Genomic DNA, 18,875 nt, shown 5'->3' with positions numbered 1-18,875 from the left:
GTCAAAAGTCTAGTCAAAGTCGAAGTGAAAAGTGAATACAGTCAAGGAGTCAAGTCGGTCGATTCAGTAAAGTGGAAAACGCTTTACTGAAACTTTCAATGGAGTTTTGGAGGGAACACAAAATAGCTCGTTTCTGGATATTGCATCACTTTCCTACATTTGTGCACGATAACGAATATGTAATGGTTAATATCCTACCAACATTACACATTAAAAACCCCATTTTTAACACAATTTTAGGAAAATAATACAAAAACATAACATCTTTCACATTCCCGACAAAACTCCGTCATAAGCATTATAATATTTTAAATAGCATCTGCCAATACATTTTTTATAGATCTTGTCATCTTTTGTAGGTATCCAACAGCCACAAAAATATACTATGTAAAAGTTAAACGAAGTAAAAAAGTGCGCTAACTCTTTGGAGTTAAGGTTGAATTTGTTATATTCAGTTTTAATAATTCGCTTCGATGTGCTTCGACTCTGCGCTAGTATAAATTGACCCTAACGCTGCAAATGGCAGACGGCCGGCAGTATAGTATTTAATTTTAAACATGAATTTATTCGCGACGTTAACCTGCCGCAGAAATATTCAGCGAAATATTTCCGGCGGCCGCGGCATGGCAGTGCGAGGAGCAGCAGCACCAGCAGTGACTGAGAGTGACCGTCACATCACTTATAAATTAGGTACTTCTAGGATTTTTAATAAAATCAATTTTACAAAATAAAATGTTTTAATTTATAAATATTCAGTGCGTTAACTTAATTAATACATTTAAGGTAAAGTTATCGTAATACGTTAAAATTAGGGCTCAAATATTAATTTCACAGAGGAAAGGTTGTCTTCTGTGGCACCAAAACTCCCGGAGACCTGGGTTCATGGCGTCCAGACCGGCGCAGTGCGGCTCTTCGGGGGCATCACTGGAAGCAAATAAAAAAGTTATAGTTTTTGTGGTTCTGCCCTGTCTTAGAATAAAATCTAGTAGTTTACTGAGGTAGTTTATAGGAAGCTACGGGAAGGACATCTCATTAACAAGGAAGAAAATGTAATGCTTTCATGGGCGTACCTTGGTAGAGGCAGTAGAAGATGAAATAAACATCAACTTTCCTGGCAAGTGGGAATTAAAAACGTGTTACCTACTCAGCGCAAAATGAAGTGTTGGAAACAAAATATCTTTTCAATCAGATTAATAAAAATCAATTTTCATGTTTTTTTTGTTTCAATATACCAGATCGACCATCTTCTCGAAACAGGTATGCTGCCCCTCCCCACCCACCCCACCCCCAGCTAAAATCCTGGGTACGCCCATAAATGCTTTTTTGTTTGCGTTAAACAGATTTCAAAATTACAGGCACAAGGCACTCTGTCTATGTCCGTAGTCAGCTCTAGTGTGTTGTGCCACAGTATAGAGTTGACTACAGGCTCTACATGGTAATTGGTAAGGCATTGCAGTTGATCTGAATACAAAACTTTTTAAGCACGGGAAAATGTACAATTCCTGCTGGAATGAACTGTTTAAATGAAGGGCATTTATGTCACGGTTGAGATACCTACCAGAAACGCGAAAACCTTTGAAAATTAAATTTCTCAGAATGTAATTGTTCTGGTAACCAAACAATTAAGTAGGTATTCTCTAAAATCTAAATAAAGATAATAATATATTATTATTTTGATATAAAATGTTTTTACCTGAAGCTTTCTCCGTTGCCTCTCGCCCATCTGTGGAAGCCAACTTCTTCGATATTGTCACCTGCAACAAAAACACAATTTTGAGCTCTATTATATTATGGACAGTGTTCAGATTTCAGTGTTGTATATTTCCCACCAATCCTGAATTTTTGCGCGTTTAGATCTAACCTTAAAAAAGTCGATTAAAAAAACTAGCGATTAAGATATATAACGGTTAAAAAGCGCCTGAATAAGATAATAATTATTGATAACCAATTATTAATTACAGGCTATGGAATATTCAGGACTGATTTTTAAAATATTTTTATCGTATTCCACAATCAGGAATGTTTTATTCATCAAGTGGTATCATCACAATCATTTCGTGCGTTCCTTTGGGATAAATCATCCCTTAGCAGCCATACTATAATGCCAGCGATTACCTAAAAAGGATTCCACGGAATAGGTCTCCGGCGGTTGTCAGATTGCAGGAAATGGAGTTTTATAAGATTCCATCGACAATTTGCTACGATTTATTCGATAATAACTCGGGAGGCGGGAGGGACCCGTCATTCTCTTGGGGGTGATTTTTTGACGGGAATTTAAAGCTTTACGACCAGGTAACGAGTAAATAGATTGCCTAATGGTAATACAAAAGCATGAGTTACAAATTTTATGAATTCTCTGGTGTTAAGTATTATCAAAACAAAAAATGTAACATCGAATGTAATTTGACTAAATTCTATGGTCCCTTTTCCCAACACGCCTTATAGCCTTGTAATTTTCACAGAATGTAGGTATTCCAACTTCCAAGGCATACGACAACATGAGTCGACAAGTGACGTTCGTCTGAAAGCTTTATAAGTGTCTAAACACACCATGCCGAAGTTCCGCGGCGGAAGTTCGGCATGATTCCGCCTGCAATGGATTTTAAATTATAACGATGACACACCATGGCGAAATTACGTCGCGTTATTTTTTTATATTAAATAAGGGGGCAAACGAGCAAACGGGTCACCTTATGGAAAGCAATTTCCGTCGCCCATGGACACTCGCAGTATCAGAAGAGCTGCAGGTGCGTTGCCGGCCTTTTAAGAGGGAATAGGGTAGGGAAGGGAATAGGGTAAGGCATTGGGCCTCCGGTAAACTCACTCACTCGGCGAAACACAGCGCAAGCGCTGTTTCACGCCGGTTTTCTGTGAGAAGGTGGTATTTCTCTTGTCGAGCCGGCCCATTCGTGCCGAAGCATGGCTCTCCCATGTTATATTGTAAGCGTAGCGCATTGCTGACGGAATCATATCGAACTTCGGTCGCGTAATTTCGGCCTAGTGTGTTTAGATAGTAAGCTACGCAGGTTTGAAAATGCCTAACTAGCACCAGGAGGCATACAACGAAACCGTCATTTCACGTTAGGACGTGGCATTCCGATTTGTCCGTTTGAATCGTAAAACAGTTTCGTGGTACGGCCCCAGTACCTACCGTAAACAGTCTTCCAAGTCCTGTAGTCGTCAAGATTGGAGATGCCGAGCCAGACCACCAGCTTATACTCGCTGTTGGTGATGTTGGGGTGGCTCATGCCACGCACCAGCTTCTGCATGAAGTCAAACTCCTCCTGAAAATGGAAAAAGAAGTTGGATAAGCATGGTACAATTCATCCATCGCAGAGAGATGTCCGTACTCTGTGAGTTTAGTTTGAACTCTCGTCTCTGGAATATTTTACCATCAGATTCTAATTGTACCATCGAGGAAATTGGCTCCTAAGCAGATGACAGACCTACGTCATTTGGTCGGCGTATGTCAATTCAATGTTAGCTGTGATCGGTTGCACAATAGACATAACTATACTCCACTCGGGCTAACTTGTCCCTAGCGGTCATTGACTCCCTGTCAAAAACTTGTCATTTTCCATATTAAACCACATTGACTGACAATATCTGACACTACATTGTCAATCGCGGTTTATATGGAAAATGACAAGTTTTTGACAGGGAGTCAATGACCGCTAGGGACAAGTTAGCCAGAGTGGAGTATAATCGGTTCGATGGGTTTGACGAGTGACGCAACGCGACCAAATTAGGTACTAATTATAGGTCCTCTATCTGCCTAGGAATTAACTTCTTGATCGTACAATAATTATTAATTATTCCTCCATCGCAGAGAAATGTTACAGACATTTCTCTGTCGTTGCGGTTGGTTTGAGTTTTTGTGTCTGGAACCACATTTGGAATATTATAATGGTAGAATATTGCAAAGAGGAAATGTTATAGAAACAATTTTAGGGCATAAGATGCCTGTTCATTCTATCAATAAGTTTTCGTTTCGATTAGACTCCTCTACCCTCTATTATTGTTAAAAATATCCATGGGACAACAGCTGTACCTAACCGATAATCTGAAACCTGCGCCGCTATCCAATTCGATAAAATATCTCTGGGCCACAATAATATATTTTTTTAAATAATTTTGTGGTGAGCTGCAACATACTATAACTCTAAAATATCCTTTAAAACCAAAGTTAAGATCCACTCACCGCTGAACGTGGAACAGCAATCTGTGCCCCCTCCTGCTCGCACGCCTCTATCGCGTCAGGCCACGACTTGGACTGGTACATTATCTTGTAAGCCACTCCCAGGGTTTTGTTCCGGATGAAACCTGGAATAGAGCAATTGTATCACAATAATGTCATCATCATCACTGTTATAACTGTTTTGGTTGAGTCGCACAAGATTTTTGCTCAAATCTGCAAGCAATATGTGTGTTGACAAGAATTACCACTATCAGAAATTAAACGCAAGTTTGTGAGAATCGATACGGGCAAAAGACATCAGCCTATTATAGGATTTTGATAAATTAGATGTGGTATAAGTTATAACGGTCTTTGAATTACACATCCATACTTCCATACTAGTATTATAAATGCGAAAGTGTGTCTGTCTGTCCGTCTGTCTGTGTGTCTGTCTGTTACCTCTTCTCGCCCAAACTGCTGAACCGAATTAGCTGAAATTCAGTATGGCGATACTTTGAGTCCCGAGGAAGGACATAGGATACTTTTAATTCCGGAAAAATGTACGGTTCCCGCGCGATAAACGAATTTTGGCGCAACGGAGTTGCGGGCGTCATCTAGTCACATATTATACAGTGTGTAACAAAAATAAGTGATAATACTTTAGGGTGTGTACGTGTTCCTTGTAGAGATTTCACTGTGAAGCAAGCAAGCTCTGAAAGACAATTTTTTTTTCACTTTTGTATGGGCAAGGGCCCGAGCGTCACGAGTTTCCCCATACAAAAGTGAAAAAAAAATTTTGGTCTTTCAGCGCTGCTACTTTCACAGTGAACTCTGTACAAGGAACACGTACACACCCTAAAGTATTATCACTTATTTTTGTTACACCCTGTATATTCGAAATCAAAGCCGCAAGCAAAATTATGTAGTCGCCAAAATTATGTGGTGATTTTAATACTGTTATTTTTTGGGAACTACCAAAGAGGAGTAACTCACCATGTGGTACTGTGGCGCACTGTACGCAGGTGATCGCTGCTAGGACGGAAACTAATGCTGCGGGTACCCTGAAAAAGATGGTAAAATTAGAAATCTAGTTTGTAAAAAAAAAATATACAGACGAACATATTACCTCCTCCCATTTGGAAGTCGGTTAATTAAATGCAGGAACACAGAAGGGTTCTGACTTCTGGGTTATTGGGTACTTTAAGAAATTGTCTCTACATACATGAATCTGTCCACAAATGCTTAGAAGTTTCATTAGTCTTCAGATAATAGTTAAAAGACACGAAAATGTAATAGGAAAGAAAGAAATTGTTATACTTACTTCATTTTGAATGTGGTTTTGTCTATTATGTAGTTATAACCTGTAAAAAAAATAGTTAAATTAGCATAATACTCGAAGTTGTAATAATAATTTTAATATCTAGGACAGCTATACGCTGCAGGCTTTTTCATATCACGAAAAGTAATAAAAGTAGTTGTAATAGGTAACAATAAAACAAAATTAGTTTTATTAGTATTAATAAAACTAATATTTCATTTTAGTTGTGACCTAAAATGCTATCTGAAACAGATGGCCTACTTACACCTAATTTGTCGAAAAAACTTGTCTGTTTTCAAAGTTTTACATGTTTTTAGAATCGGCGGGATAATAAGTGTATTATCTTATATTATACGAGCAATTCTTGTATAAGTATATATAATATACTTATATAATTGGAATCTCGGAATCGGCTCCAACGATTTTCATGAAATTTAGTATATAAAGGGGGTTTCGGGGGCGATAAAATATCGATCTGGCTACCTGGAATCATTTTTAGAAAATGTCATTTTATTCGTGTTTTATCGAATACCGAGCAAAGCTCGGTCAAATAGCTAGTTATAGATGGATACTTAATTCAAATACTTGGGATACTTGGAAATTTCAACACGACAGGGAAATGAGACTGACATAGACCGTCAACCTGCAAACCAGCTCGTTATCAGCTGATTCATTTCGGCAAAACATTTCTTTTACATCAAGCTATACCAGATAACTCTAGACAAAACTACAGCTAGTAGCCATTAAACTAGAAGACCATTATTTGAGCAGCTAGTAGCTATTAAATCTAGAAGACCGTTTCTTCATTCAGACAATTATAAGTAGAAGGTCTACCGGACATTGTCCTGCTGAAGGGCAGACAGACGATTCAGTAAAAACAAGAGATACCCCTGATCCCAGGCCACATGATGTAACTTCTGCGAATATCGCGAAATTGAGTTGTTGACGCTCGCCTATCGCACGGGACTTCGCACTTTTAAGATCAACGATAAGGTTAAGGCCTGGGTACACTTGGATGTTAATAGTGGTTGCGTATTGTTACTGGATTGAAGATGCATCTTCCAATTGAAAAATTCATCTATTAACTACTAACTAGTCTAGACGCGTGACGAAACTTTCTCGCAAGAATCAAAAATAAAGACGCGGCACAAAATTCCTAGAATGCTAGGGCCTATGGGCCTAACACTTTTTACCCAACAAAATGTCAAATATATTTTTTACGTTTTGTAGTACGGGGTTAAAATGTAGGTAGCAATTATTATAGGTCGTTGAAAATCTATGTACCACAAGTTGAAACGTAGCTGAAAATCTACGTAGCACAAGGTGAAACGGGTTGGCAAATCTGCGTAGCACACGATGGTAGAAACTGAAATGAGGCTAAAAATTTACTTTGCAAGTATCCTAAAAGACTTATAAGCTTTCTAAATTATAATGCCAACAATGATACCCTACTTGAATTCTTTCAATCCAATTCGGCTGGTCTATCCAGAGCTTTAGTGCTGTTATAAAAACAGCGTTATCTAAGTCTGAGACCCCACAACATTCGTCAGCTATCTACAGTTTACAGTACGAGTCAATAGGATAGAACACTTAGAGATAAGGGTGTGTCATCAGCTTTTAACTTTCAGCACTCTTGATTCAGCAGTTGAGAAGACAGACGAATAATATCTAAAAGAACTGAATGACGAAAACAGAGCATTGCATGCATTTAGCTGCATTGCATCAAGCTGCATCTTAGCTCCAAATCATGTGAAGCAATAGCTAGTTTGGCTTTTAGTATAAAAATCGAAGGTTCCATATCAATACTAAATATTGTTTTATTATCGAATATCAATCTACAATTTTTACTAAGTTTGAGCACGTCTTACTTTCCAGGGCTATAGTGAAAGGACAAACGAACCACATCAGCATAATATTTATAGTATTATATCAGCATGCAGCATAATACTTATTGAGATTTGAGTACTTATGTGAAATTAGTCATAAAAAAAGAGTTTGCTAAATTAAACTCGTACCCAGTGACGGATTAAGATTAGACTACTTGATGCCCTATGCAATCCATGCCTGTGGGTCCTCGGCCTATCCGTATTTCAACTAGAATCGGCCTTTGAACCTTTACTCTTCCGGTGCCCCCTCAGACGTGATGCCCTAAGGCCTAGGCAATTGCTTAATTTGATAAAGGGTAAATCATCACTGCTCCTACCTATGCTGGCAATAGACCAATAGGCTGCCAGAAGTTACACAGTCATTTTCAAAAGAGGTGTTTCGAAAAAGGTAGTGTTTAGCAAATATAATTATAGATACATACTAATAATATACTACTGCGAAGAATGTAGTGTAAGCTATACCAAAGGCTACACCTTAGGCTCCTTTGAAGAATGTGTTTTTAAGATCCAATAGCATCGCTGCGCTGAGCGAGATCGCGTCAACGAAGCGATTCTATTGGTTCTCAAAAACACATTCCTCGCAACGCATCTCTGGTGGAAACGCAGCCCAGTGTTTTTTCAGTGAATCTCAGCTGATAACACAAAAATAATGAGCTTTTATATTTTATTTCACCTTCAATTCACCCGGACATAGTTTTCAAAGTAGTTTTCAAAGTATTCCGATTTTTACTGCGAAACTGTATAACAGATAACATTAAAAATACGATGAAATATTTTTTTTTATGATAAAATACTAATTAGCACAAAAACCACTTTGTTTACAAAACGGAGTTCTGTGTGTGGTCTAAAGATAAACTTTGACCAGGAACTTAACCTGCAGTTAACTAAGGATTCTGTAACTGAAGGTTATCGCTAATCCAGACGTGGTAATTAATAACTATTAATTGATATAAACTGGCAGATTTATTGTTATTTCGCTCCACGCCGATGCACAGGTTAATTTCGCGTCTTGCAACAGCAATGCAACAGGTGATTGACAGCAGATATTGTACTCTATTTTTCTCTTGCATCCTGTCCCAAGATACAAAACAGTTAAGTTATCTTGCCAAAAGTAAGGTCGCACGTTTTCATTGACTAAGTTGTCTCTTTAAACTCGCGCACGAATACATTACTAGTCTTGTAGTTCCTGTGTATATGCCATATTAGCAGTAGTAACAAATAATCTTGACGGACGAATTTTTATTACTACTAACAAGAATCTACCGGTTTTCGGTCTTTTTAATCTCATTTTCCTGTTGTTATCGCAACTTAGCTGGAATATGTTAATTTTGTTTACGAAAGTTGCGAATTCCAATGATTTATGTTGTTAGATGTGGAAACTTTAGTATTTTTTTATTTTCTAGAGAAATCATTCGCAGCCATGCGGGTGATTTCTCATTATCACCCGCATTTATATAATATTGTCATGGACACAGATTTCTCTGGCATGTTTATTTTGAGCCGAGATAAAAATGCACATTTTAATTTGAAGAATATATATTTTAAAGATCGACTTATTTGGCATTTATCTACATTTATAATTTGGACAAAAGGACCGTGTTCAATAAATATCTCAAGTTAGCTGCTACAATCAGGTAGGGTCTCGTAGGCCATAATTTAATAATTATTATTATGCTGACAAAAATGTAATTTTTATCTAGTACTAAGTATTATACGTGGGAGAGCCATGCTTCGGCACGAATGGGCCGGCTCGACCGGATAAATACCACGTTCTCACAGAAAACCGGCGTGAAACAGCGCTTGCGCTGTGTTTCGCCGAGTGAGTGAGTTTACCGGAGGCCCAATCCCCTAACCCCTACCCTATTCCCTTCCCTACCCTCAACTATTCCCTTCCCTTCCCTTCCCTACCCTCCCCTATTACCCTATTCCCTCTTAAAAGGTCGGCAATGCACTTGCAGCTCTTCTGATGCTGCGAGTGTCCATGGGCGACGGAAGTTGCTTTCCATCAGGTGACCCGTTTGCTCGTTTGCCCCCTTATTTCATAAAAAAAAAATTACATAGCTTTGACCTTAACTCGCGCAAACACAGTATTTTTCAGTGTTAAACTAGCCTAGGTGTTTATCCACATCCAAAAGTTTACCACATCGAACGTCGGAATCCGTTTAGCAGTTAATATTATGTGAAAGGGTTACAAACATCCACCTATACAAAGTTTATTTAGTTATTTCTAGTAGTAAAAACGGCCTACTCTCAGTCCTAGGCCTCACCAGACATGTTGGCGGCGGATCATCAGCGCAGCGCGTGATGTTATCTCCAGGCCAAGGCCAGCTCTCTCATATTATCTACTATGTTACGCATTGCGTTTATCTGGTTCATCTAGTAAGGCAACAAGAAGGCAGATTGCATGATGACTCGCAACACTAGCAATACTAGCATGGTTGCAGAAATGCGAAAGAATCCAGAAAGAATAGAAACGCTGACAGACTTAAGGGATACAACGACAGATTTCCATTGTTAATTTATCACTCTGTTTACTCTACCCATGTTGTTTTTTGATCATTTTCAAATCCATTCAAATTATTCTCAGTTACAGCCTCCAGGAAAAGAAAGAGTAAATCTTACATGGCATGGCAACGTGGGAGAGCCATGCTTCGGCACAAATGGGCCGGCTCGACCGAGAAATACCATTTTCCCTACACCCTATACTCTTCCCTACCCTCCCCTATCACCCTATTCCCTCTTAAAAGGCCGGCAACGCACCTGCAGGTCTTCTGATGCTGCGAGTGTTCACGGGCGATGGAAGTTGCTTTCCATCAGGTGACCCATTTGCTCGTTTGCCCCCTGATATGGGGGCAAACGAGCAAATGGGTTTTTTTATGAAATATCATAAAAAAACATGGCATTGCCAGTAGCTCGTGAAGATTTTCCGTCTGCGATGCAGGGCTCGAAAATCGATTTCTCAATAGGGAAATTCTGTATAAAGGTTGAAAATTTAGGGGGAACACAGAATAGGGGCATTTTTGAAGCCAAGCAGATTCAACTAATCAGATTAGGTGACACACAAGAAATGGTAGAATATTATTAATTATTATACAATGGATGTTACTCATGGCGTAAGGTAACCCAGCTTGCGTAACCAAAACAACGTGACGCTTGATACCATGAAGTATGAACCCTATCTAGGTTACAGTTTCCTGAAAGTCGTTCAAATGTAAGCGAGCCTTAACCTGTTAGCAGGAACCAGGTGAACGAACCTCCCCGGTCACCGGTTCACATTAGAAACTGGTTTCCTCGCGAGTTCAAGTGCAGTTAGTCATAAAACCTTGACTTGCCAATACCAGTTGGTGTGGACAAGTCTTGTTGATAGGGGAACTTGTAAGTGACTCTTATTATTCTGATTTTGAAAGGTCTAGCGGTATACAAGACTACAGAGGAGTAAGATCCAGAGGAACAGCAAACTGCAGAGTTACCAGGACTATAATTAAAACCAGGACAGGATGACCAATAGGGCATCCTGTCGGCTGTCCTAGTTTTAATACTCTACGCCAGGGCTTCCCAAACTTATTTGTACTGTGACGCCCTTGGGACTTTGCCATTCCTTTACGACGCCCCTCAACCCAGTCCCCAAAAATACTTTCTTATTTTAGAACCAGCCTATATAGGTTTTTTATAACATTAATATTTATATTTTTATAAGAAATAATGACCTAATCAAAACATAAGCATAAAAATTAAAATAAATATTTATGAAAGATATTAAAGCCAGCAGGGCTGGCTAATGTGAAGGCTGCGCTTACTTTTCTGAGCATAGCTTCTGAAACCGGGGATTTAGACTGCCCAGGAATCCCGGGATGTATGATTGATATGATTTGGTTGTGTTGACATGCGACAACCCTGGGACAGTGTCGCGACGCCCCGGGGCGTCGCGACGCACAGTTTGGGGCGCCCTGCTCTACGCCATAAAAGTGCGACTTTCTTAATCTCACTGTTTGATATCATAAAGAGGATAGATGTGTTTGTTGATAGAATTATTGATAGGTTTTGAAACCGATTTTGATGAATGAACCTAGGGAATCATTAATCAATAATCATACCTAGTACCTACGTACAATCGGGGAAAGCATATTATATTATCTGCTAAGTATATGAACGGCGAAAGAGACATTTAGAAGAGAGACTTAAAAATTCATAGAAATAGGTCTCTACCCTCGACCTATGGTCAAAAGTATTAAAAAATCCAGATTTTTTAGTATAGTAATTTATCGTGTTCATCACTGGTGATGAACACGATATAAATTACTATACTAATGCTAAAACAGCACAGGACCTACAATATAATAATGTTATGTGTCCACTGCCCATCGTTTAAAAAGAGTTTTGTCTTTTTGCTTGTTATTAATGTATCGCGTCGTAACGAATTGTTCAAAAATATTACGGACGGCTTAGGAATTATTCAGAATATTTTCCATTGAGCGAGGCCATGCTTTTGTTTATCACGTGCCCAGCGTATGGTGGATGAGCATGAGCTCATCGCTTAGAGGTCTCTAACTGTGCGGACCGAATAAAAAGTATACACAGAGTTCTACAAAAACACAACAAGACACATACGAATATACAACCTCCTCCTTTTTGAAATCCGGTTAAAAAACAAGGTCCATCGGTCTACTTTTTTTACATAACCGTAAGAAATGTAGGGGGTGTGTGTTCTGTAAATTGGTTTCGGATTCTAAAGTTAGAAGCCTCCATGAAGCGGTGGCAGACGATGTGTTGTTGCGACACTAGGTTTCTATCATTAATTGCATTGCATTGCATTGTTCTCATAGAAAAAGTTGTTCATTTTGACGGGCTCATTTGATGGTTTCAAGGATAACGGTGTTTACATTAACATCTTGTATCTATAGACTGCAGTTGTCGTGTGTCGCTCCGTCCCAACTTGCACCTGGGCTTGTACCATGAAACTGTTTTGAGACTCAAATAATCGTACGAGGATGCCGCCTCCTATTCTAACAAACGTGAAATGACGTTGCTAGAGCAGGACGCGGCATTCTCGTCCGATTGTTTGAGTCTCAAAACAGTTTCGTAGTAGGCCTGCTGGTTGTGTATACTTTCTTGATCTAAGTTTAAATACTCGGTACAAAATAAAGTCTCGCTGTTTTAAGCTGTACAGGTAGACTTGTCGAATGTAGAGTCTAGGAGAGATGTTTCGTTTTACTGCTGTCTACGATTAAAATCGGTCTTGTATCGGGTTACCAGATACAAATTTTAAAAGTCCTGATAAAATTCCTGATTTTCGGCCAAAATTCCTGACACGAGCTATTTATTTGTTGAATTTTTAAAATTTTAATTTGTTAATGTTGATTGATTTATGCTTATATCGTTAAAAGATAATTACTTACGATTATTTAATAATTTACAATTTATGAAACTCCAAAGTACTTGTGGCTTAACCTTTTTTGTTATTGTCATTAAATATAAGTACTTACTTAAAAGTTTAGTGCATAAAATTTTATTGTTTCAATTATTTGCCGAAAATTCCTGACATTTCCCTTTTCCGGTCGCATTCTTGACATATATCTAAAATTCCTGACATGTCAGGAAAATTCCTGACATCTGGTCACCATACAGTTGTATAATTTTGAATATTTTGTAATATTTTTTTAGAAATTATTGTAAAATTTAATACTTGAGTCGTGTTCGTATTAAATTTTAGATTTGTTGCTCATTAATTGTGATTCGTAACCCTATTTCCATTTACCATTTGTAGCACTTTTTTATATAGAAATATTATGTTGCCATTGACGTCAAATGATTTTCTGGAATGAGTAGAAATTTTATGCAATGAGTTATCATTTAGTTTCCTTTATCTATCCGTATTGTTACTTTGTGGTTGTTGTATATATAACTTAGTGTATTTCCCGGGATTCAAAGTATCTCTATGCCCAGCAAAATCGTTTCAGAGGATGGGGAGTGAGGAGGTAACAGATAGATAGACACACTTTCGCATTTATGATATTATTTGAGACTAAAAATTAGTATAAAATTCAGTGACTAGTTTTGTGATTTAGATTTAGATTTTAGTCCTATTATGGTCTACCAACCACAAGATCAAGTTACACATCTAGGTACGGAACCCTTTCCTCAACAGCGGTTTTAAACTTTTCCATTTCAAGCATGGTTTCTAAGTACACTATTATAGTCTTTAATACAATAAGCGTATGGTAATGTTGTTTTTGTAGTAACTTCTGTTAAACCATGATCAGACTCATAATAAGTAGGTACGTGTTTATTTTGTTGAGAGGTCGTTTAACATAAGTTTCTAAATTGAAAGCTGGTTCCGTAGGATTGTAGTGAGTATTGTGTGTAAATATCAAATTAATTCTTCAACGAGAGAGATATAAACGTGGATTTTGATATTTAATTTAAATGAAAATAAGCTACTTATATCTGTATTTTTTATTGTATTGTTAGATTCGTTATTTGCAAAAGTTTGCCAAAGAAAACGATTTAAGTAAATTTTTTTTCCCAAACCATGAACTCAATCTCTTGTGCATTTAAATGTCTTTTAAAATCACATAATATAATTATTCCTATTTCCACTCAAGCTTACAATTACTTTTAAATACTTAAGTAAGTCATTATTATTTCACATTTAAAATTGTACACATCAAAAGATTCTGTTAATATTTAATAATATGTTCTTAAAACAATAATTAATTAGTAATAATTATTATAAAGTATTTTTGCTAAAAGTATTAATATTATTGAATAATTAAAATGTTATAATATTATACTATCACTGGTCCAACCCTTAAACACCAAAGGGTAATTATATCCTAATGCTATTGAACAAAATTTTCATCGAGTTGGCTGAATCAGTACAACGATTTGTAACGGCTGATCTAGTGTGAATACTGACGTCACTTGTTTACTAACAATCAGCTGACTCGGTGTTTACAAATAAAGGGACGCCGGGTTATTGACCCCGATCAGCTGTACATAAGACTAGACCAGCACTTGATAGTAACTTCAAATCTAAGTTAGTATTTGAAGTTATTTAAATTGATAGTAGAATAATTATTGTTGAATATTGAACGGCTCGATTGAAAGACTTTTTTATAATAATTAAGGTCAACATAAAGAAATGAGAAAAATTGTAACAGAAAATTCAGTAAATTTGATTCTATTTTGATATTAAAATTGATTTCTGATTGTGTGAAATTAAAAATGTTAAATATGTTATTGCTTTTTTATTTTTTCTGTTAAATTAAAACGGATTTTTAAATCTAAAATTTATAAATAAATGTCCCATTAATGATTGTGTCAATTAATAATAAAAATACGTACCGGTTTTGAAGCCGAAGAAGCTATCACTATCGTAACTATTTGACTGCTCACTCGAGATGACTGAGTGTGACGTTGCGCGCGCGTCCGCTTTATAAGAACGTGTCACGCACCCGCCAGCCGCACAGCGGTGATGTGTGCATGCCCAGGGGTCTCTCGGACCAAGGAAAAGCCGCTACGTCACTACAATTCGGGTAGGTTTTTACAGGTTTTTTCTGTTTTAAATGAATGAAAACATTTTATTTCTAATTCGGTTAAAAATTAACACTTTTGTTGGCTTGTTATCATCATGAATGCCCAGGGGTCTCTCGGACCCTTCGTCCGAGACACCCCTGCTCACTACACATTCGGGTAGGTTTTTACAGGTTCGCTGCATGCTCGAGAGTCGAGAGTGATGACTGATGAGGCTTGGCAGGCGACGGTCTCTTTCTGTGAAACCGTCCTTTCACAGAAAGAGGCCGCGGGGCGGAACAGAGAGAATGATTCTTCCTCCGTTCCGCTCCGCCGGCGTAGGACGGGAGTGCAGAGGCATTGCTATGCGAACCTCCAATAACTTCCGTCCCATGGGGCTCCGGGTCAGGATGGGAACCTGCCCGGCTTAGCTAGTCCCGGCGCCGAAGGGAACGCTTCAGTTTGCCGAAGCGTTCCCTAATTTCGGTGGAAGTCCGGTCCCTTGTGAGGTAGACCGGCCGGTCGTGGAGGGAGTCATGTGTTAGACAGATCGAGGACATCCCTCCGTATGCGGCTGAAGGCAAACCGCAGGTGGTTTTAGTGGGTAATATCCCCACATACCCCAGGGTGCTTCAGCTTAACTGAGGCACATCCCCAACCTGAGGCACCCATGATGGGTTTCCCCTGCGCATAAAAAAAAAAAAGGTTTTTACATGTTACTTTTATTTGGATTTGCTGAACTGTATATACATGTTAATTATTGTTATACAGCTTAAGGGATAATTTAATTAATAATTAGCATACAAACGAGTTCGTTTATTGCGTGGGAACCGTACATGTTTTCGCGATAAAAAGTATCCCATGTCCTTCCCCGCGACTCAAAATATCTCCATACAAAATTTCAGTAAAATCGGTTCAGCGGTTTGGGCGTGAAGAGGCAACAGCACACTTTCGCATTTATAATATTAGTAATAATAATTATGGATCTATATTCTATTTTATAATAATAATGATGTGTTGTAAACTGTAAACTGTAAGATTTAGGTAAACAGTTCATCAAACAAAAATAATTATTGTTCATATTTTGAGAAAATGTTAAAATCCAAAATAATAATATAGGTAACTAATCATTATTGCTTATTTTTATGTACAAAATTGCATGCACATTTATACATTATATCAGTAAATTGGTTTATATTATATTGTTAAATATTGCTTACATTTTCCTTAACCGAGTTGCTTCATGCTTGGTATACTCTTGTAGGTCTTACAAAACGAAATAAAACCAATCAATTTACTTATTATATTTGTTTACTGAACACTTATTGGCTAATTTAAAGTATGTAGTTCTATCTAACTTTACTTTGTACTAAGCCCGTTCTAACAAAATATTGGCTTGGGCTTGCATTTTTTATAAGATTTCTTGTATTGTAGCGAGCGATTCGCCATCTGATAACGATAAATAGAGCTTTTTATAAGCACATTAAAGCTAATCGCACATATTTTATCAGCACTGCGGCTAAAATAGTCACATTTAGCAATTTCTCTCAATCAATTCAGCAAATGAATTGTCAAAATTGTCAAACTGACAAATGTCAAATTAGTACGAATTACAATTTACAAGACATGAATTGCAAGCAGACTTGCATTTTGCGATTTAAATTTTTTTTATCATAATATTATGATTGATAATATGATTCTCCAAAGCAACCATTTTAGCCCCGCAGTTGTATGCGTCGAACGCACTGCATACTTAGTAACTGCATTTGTTAGTACACGAAATGCGACGCGTACGTTCACGAAATCACCATACAAAAAAATTTGCTATACTTACATACTAGTTATTATTTTATAATTGTGCAAAAATGTGTCTGTTTATAACCTCTTTACGCAACTGCAAAACGTATCTTGATGAAATTTTGTTCAGAGTTATATTTTTTTGGGCCCGAGAAATGACAATACAGGACAGTTTTCATCTCGAAAAAATGTACGGCTCCCACGAGGTAAAGATCTTTTGGCGCAACGAATTAGCGGGCAACATATTTTAGTGCTTAAAAAAATCCAGTCTACATCATACTCTACTGTACCAACTTCCGAAGAAGCCAATTCGTTTTTCCGTGTTTTTGCCAATATCGATTATACAGTGTAAATTTTAATTATAAGTGTAAATTTAAGTAAAGGGTATAATGAAATTGCCATATCTTCGGATAAAAATCCCTAAATAAATATATATAAACAAAATCATACTCTACTGTTGAGTAGTGTAGAGTGTCCAAACGTAGGTCAATTTTTACCGTCACCGAAACCGGCCTATTCGGCTTCAGATTCGGCCATCACCATATCCGAAAATGTTTGCTCCTAATTAATAATTTCAAATGTTTTGTTTTATGATTTGAAAACTATTATTAATAAACGAAAATATTTAATTATCACAATAATAAATGAAATTTGGAAATAGCAATGGTAGGTTGGATTTTGATGTGTTTACTTCCAAGAAAGAATCTAAGTAATGTTTAATAAATCTAGGAATGAAGTTTTAGCAACTATTCCAGCTTCCTCATAATGTTGTGATAGCGCCAGTGTAATTTGTAATTTTGTAGTAAAAAAATACTAAAAGGTTAAGCAGGGTTACAATTCAGGTAAGTCATACATAAAATACTATGTTTAATATTGAAGTAATAAATGAAAAATTTACATTGTATCCATACTATTAATGTCAACGCGAAAAAGTGTCTGTTTGTCTGCCTGTCTGTTACCTCTTGAGTACGCTCAAACTGCTCAGCAATTGAATGAGATTCGGTTGCCTAGTTACTGTCTCGGCGAAATATAGAATTCCCACGAACACAATTTTTTCGGGAATATCATATTTACCCAATGGCGTCCACAAATTACGTGAGGCGTCCACATATACGCAGGAGAGCCATCCTTAGGCACGAATGGGCCGGCTCGACCGGAGAAATACCAGGTTCTCACAGAAAACCGGCGTGAAACAGCGCTTGCGCTGTGTTTCGCCGAGTGAGTGAGTTTACCGGAGGCCCAATACTCTACCCTATTCCCTTCCCTACCTTCCCCTATTCCCTTCCCTTCCCCTCCCATCTCCCTCTTAAAAGGCCGGCAACGCACCTGCAGCTCTTCTGATGCTGCGAGTGTCCATGGGCGACGGAAGTTGCCCCTTATTTCATAAAAAATGGTGCGTTTTCATTTTTTCTTTTTTAAACGTTTTTGAACAGTTTTTGAACGTTCATATCTTATTTAATAATTAAATTATGAAAAAAAACGAAAACATAGGGACATTGTATTAATGGCCGTAGATATTCAGGGAAAAAAATTATAACTCTACTAGCATTATCCAGGGAGGAAACAGGGGACAACGTTTGTATGGAAAAAAGGGCGGTGTGGACTCCTCTTAAGCATACGTACAATCTGCATGAAATGGACCAAAAAGTATTATTTTGTTGAAAAAAAAATAAGTACGTCCTTGCATTAGTATCGGTTTCGGAGTCTTTCAGAGCCGCTTGATCCAATGCAGATTTGAACTGTTACAGTCATTTTGGGTAACTTTGAATTGCGGTTTAACTTTTAACAATACATTATTGTATTGTTTAAAGTTAAACCGCAATTCAAAGTTACCCAAAATGAGCGTAGTAATAATTAATTATAGCAGATAATAATAAAAATTGTTATTTTGATTGTTGTCGGAAATAAGAACTCATACCTGTCCTCATATTAAAAGCCAGGATTTTTGTAGTAGATACGTGTACTGTGTAGTGTTTTAAATGTCATATCTGGAACTGCGAATATAAAGTCTAACACTGAAAACAATGAATAAGCTAATTTAAATATTACTTTAACAAAATTATTTAAATTAATTGTATTATATGGTTCACAGGTCTCTGCAATAATTCATTAATATTGGCTGTAGTTTTTAAACAATCGTGAATACTATAATACTGATAATAAGTACCTAGCAAGTACCTATAGT

The 18,875-nt window shown here is 37.3% G+C and overlaps 1 protein-coding gene across 1 annotated transcript; it reads right to left on the bottom strand.

Annotated features, from left to right (window-relative positions):
• Positions 1-761: 761 nt before the first annotated feature.
• Positions 762-14,776, bottom strand: LOC121734680 (hemolymph lipopolysaccharide-binding protein-like). Its single transcript, XM_042125279.1, has 7 exons — positions 14,726-14,776; positions 5,499-5,538; positions 5,171-5,238; positions 4,202-4,323; positions 3,152-3,284; positions 1,694-1,754; positions 762-924 (listed from the first exon to the last, which is right to left on the bottom strand). The coding sequence occupies exons 2-7, from the start codon at positions 5,501-5,503 to the stop codon at positions 816-818; spliced, it is 498 nt and encodes a 165-aa protein (XP_041981213.1). The 5' UTR covers positions 5,504-5,538; positions 14,726-14,776; the 3' UTR covers positions 762-815.
• Between the last annotated feature and the right edge of the window lie 4,099 nt (positions 14,777-18,875).

Source organism: Aricia agestis, chromosome 16, assembly GCF_905147365.1.
Source record: "Aricia agestis chromosome 16, ilAriAges1.1, whole genome shotgun sequence".
Taxonomy (NCBI): domain Eukaryota; kingdom Metazoa; phylum Arthropoda; class Insecta; order Lepidoptera; family Lycaenidae; genus Aricia; species Aricia agestis.
The sequence above is the reverse complement of the archived record's forward strand: the minus strand, read 5'-3'. Positions and strand labels throughout refer to the sequence as shown.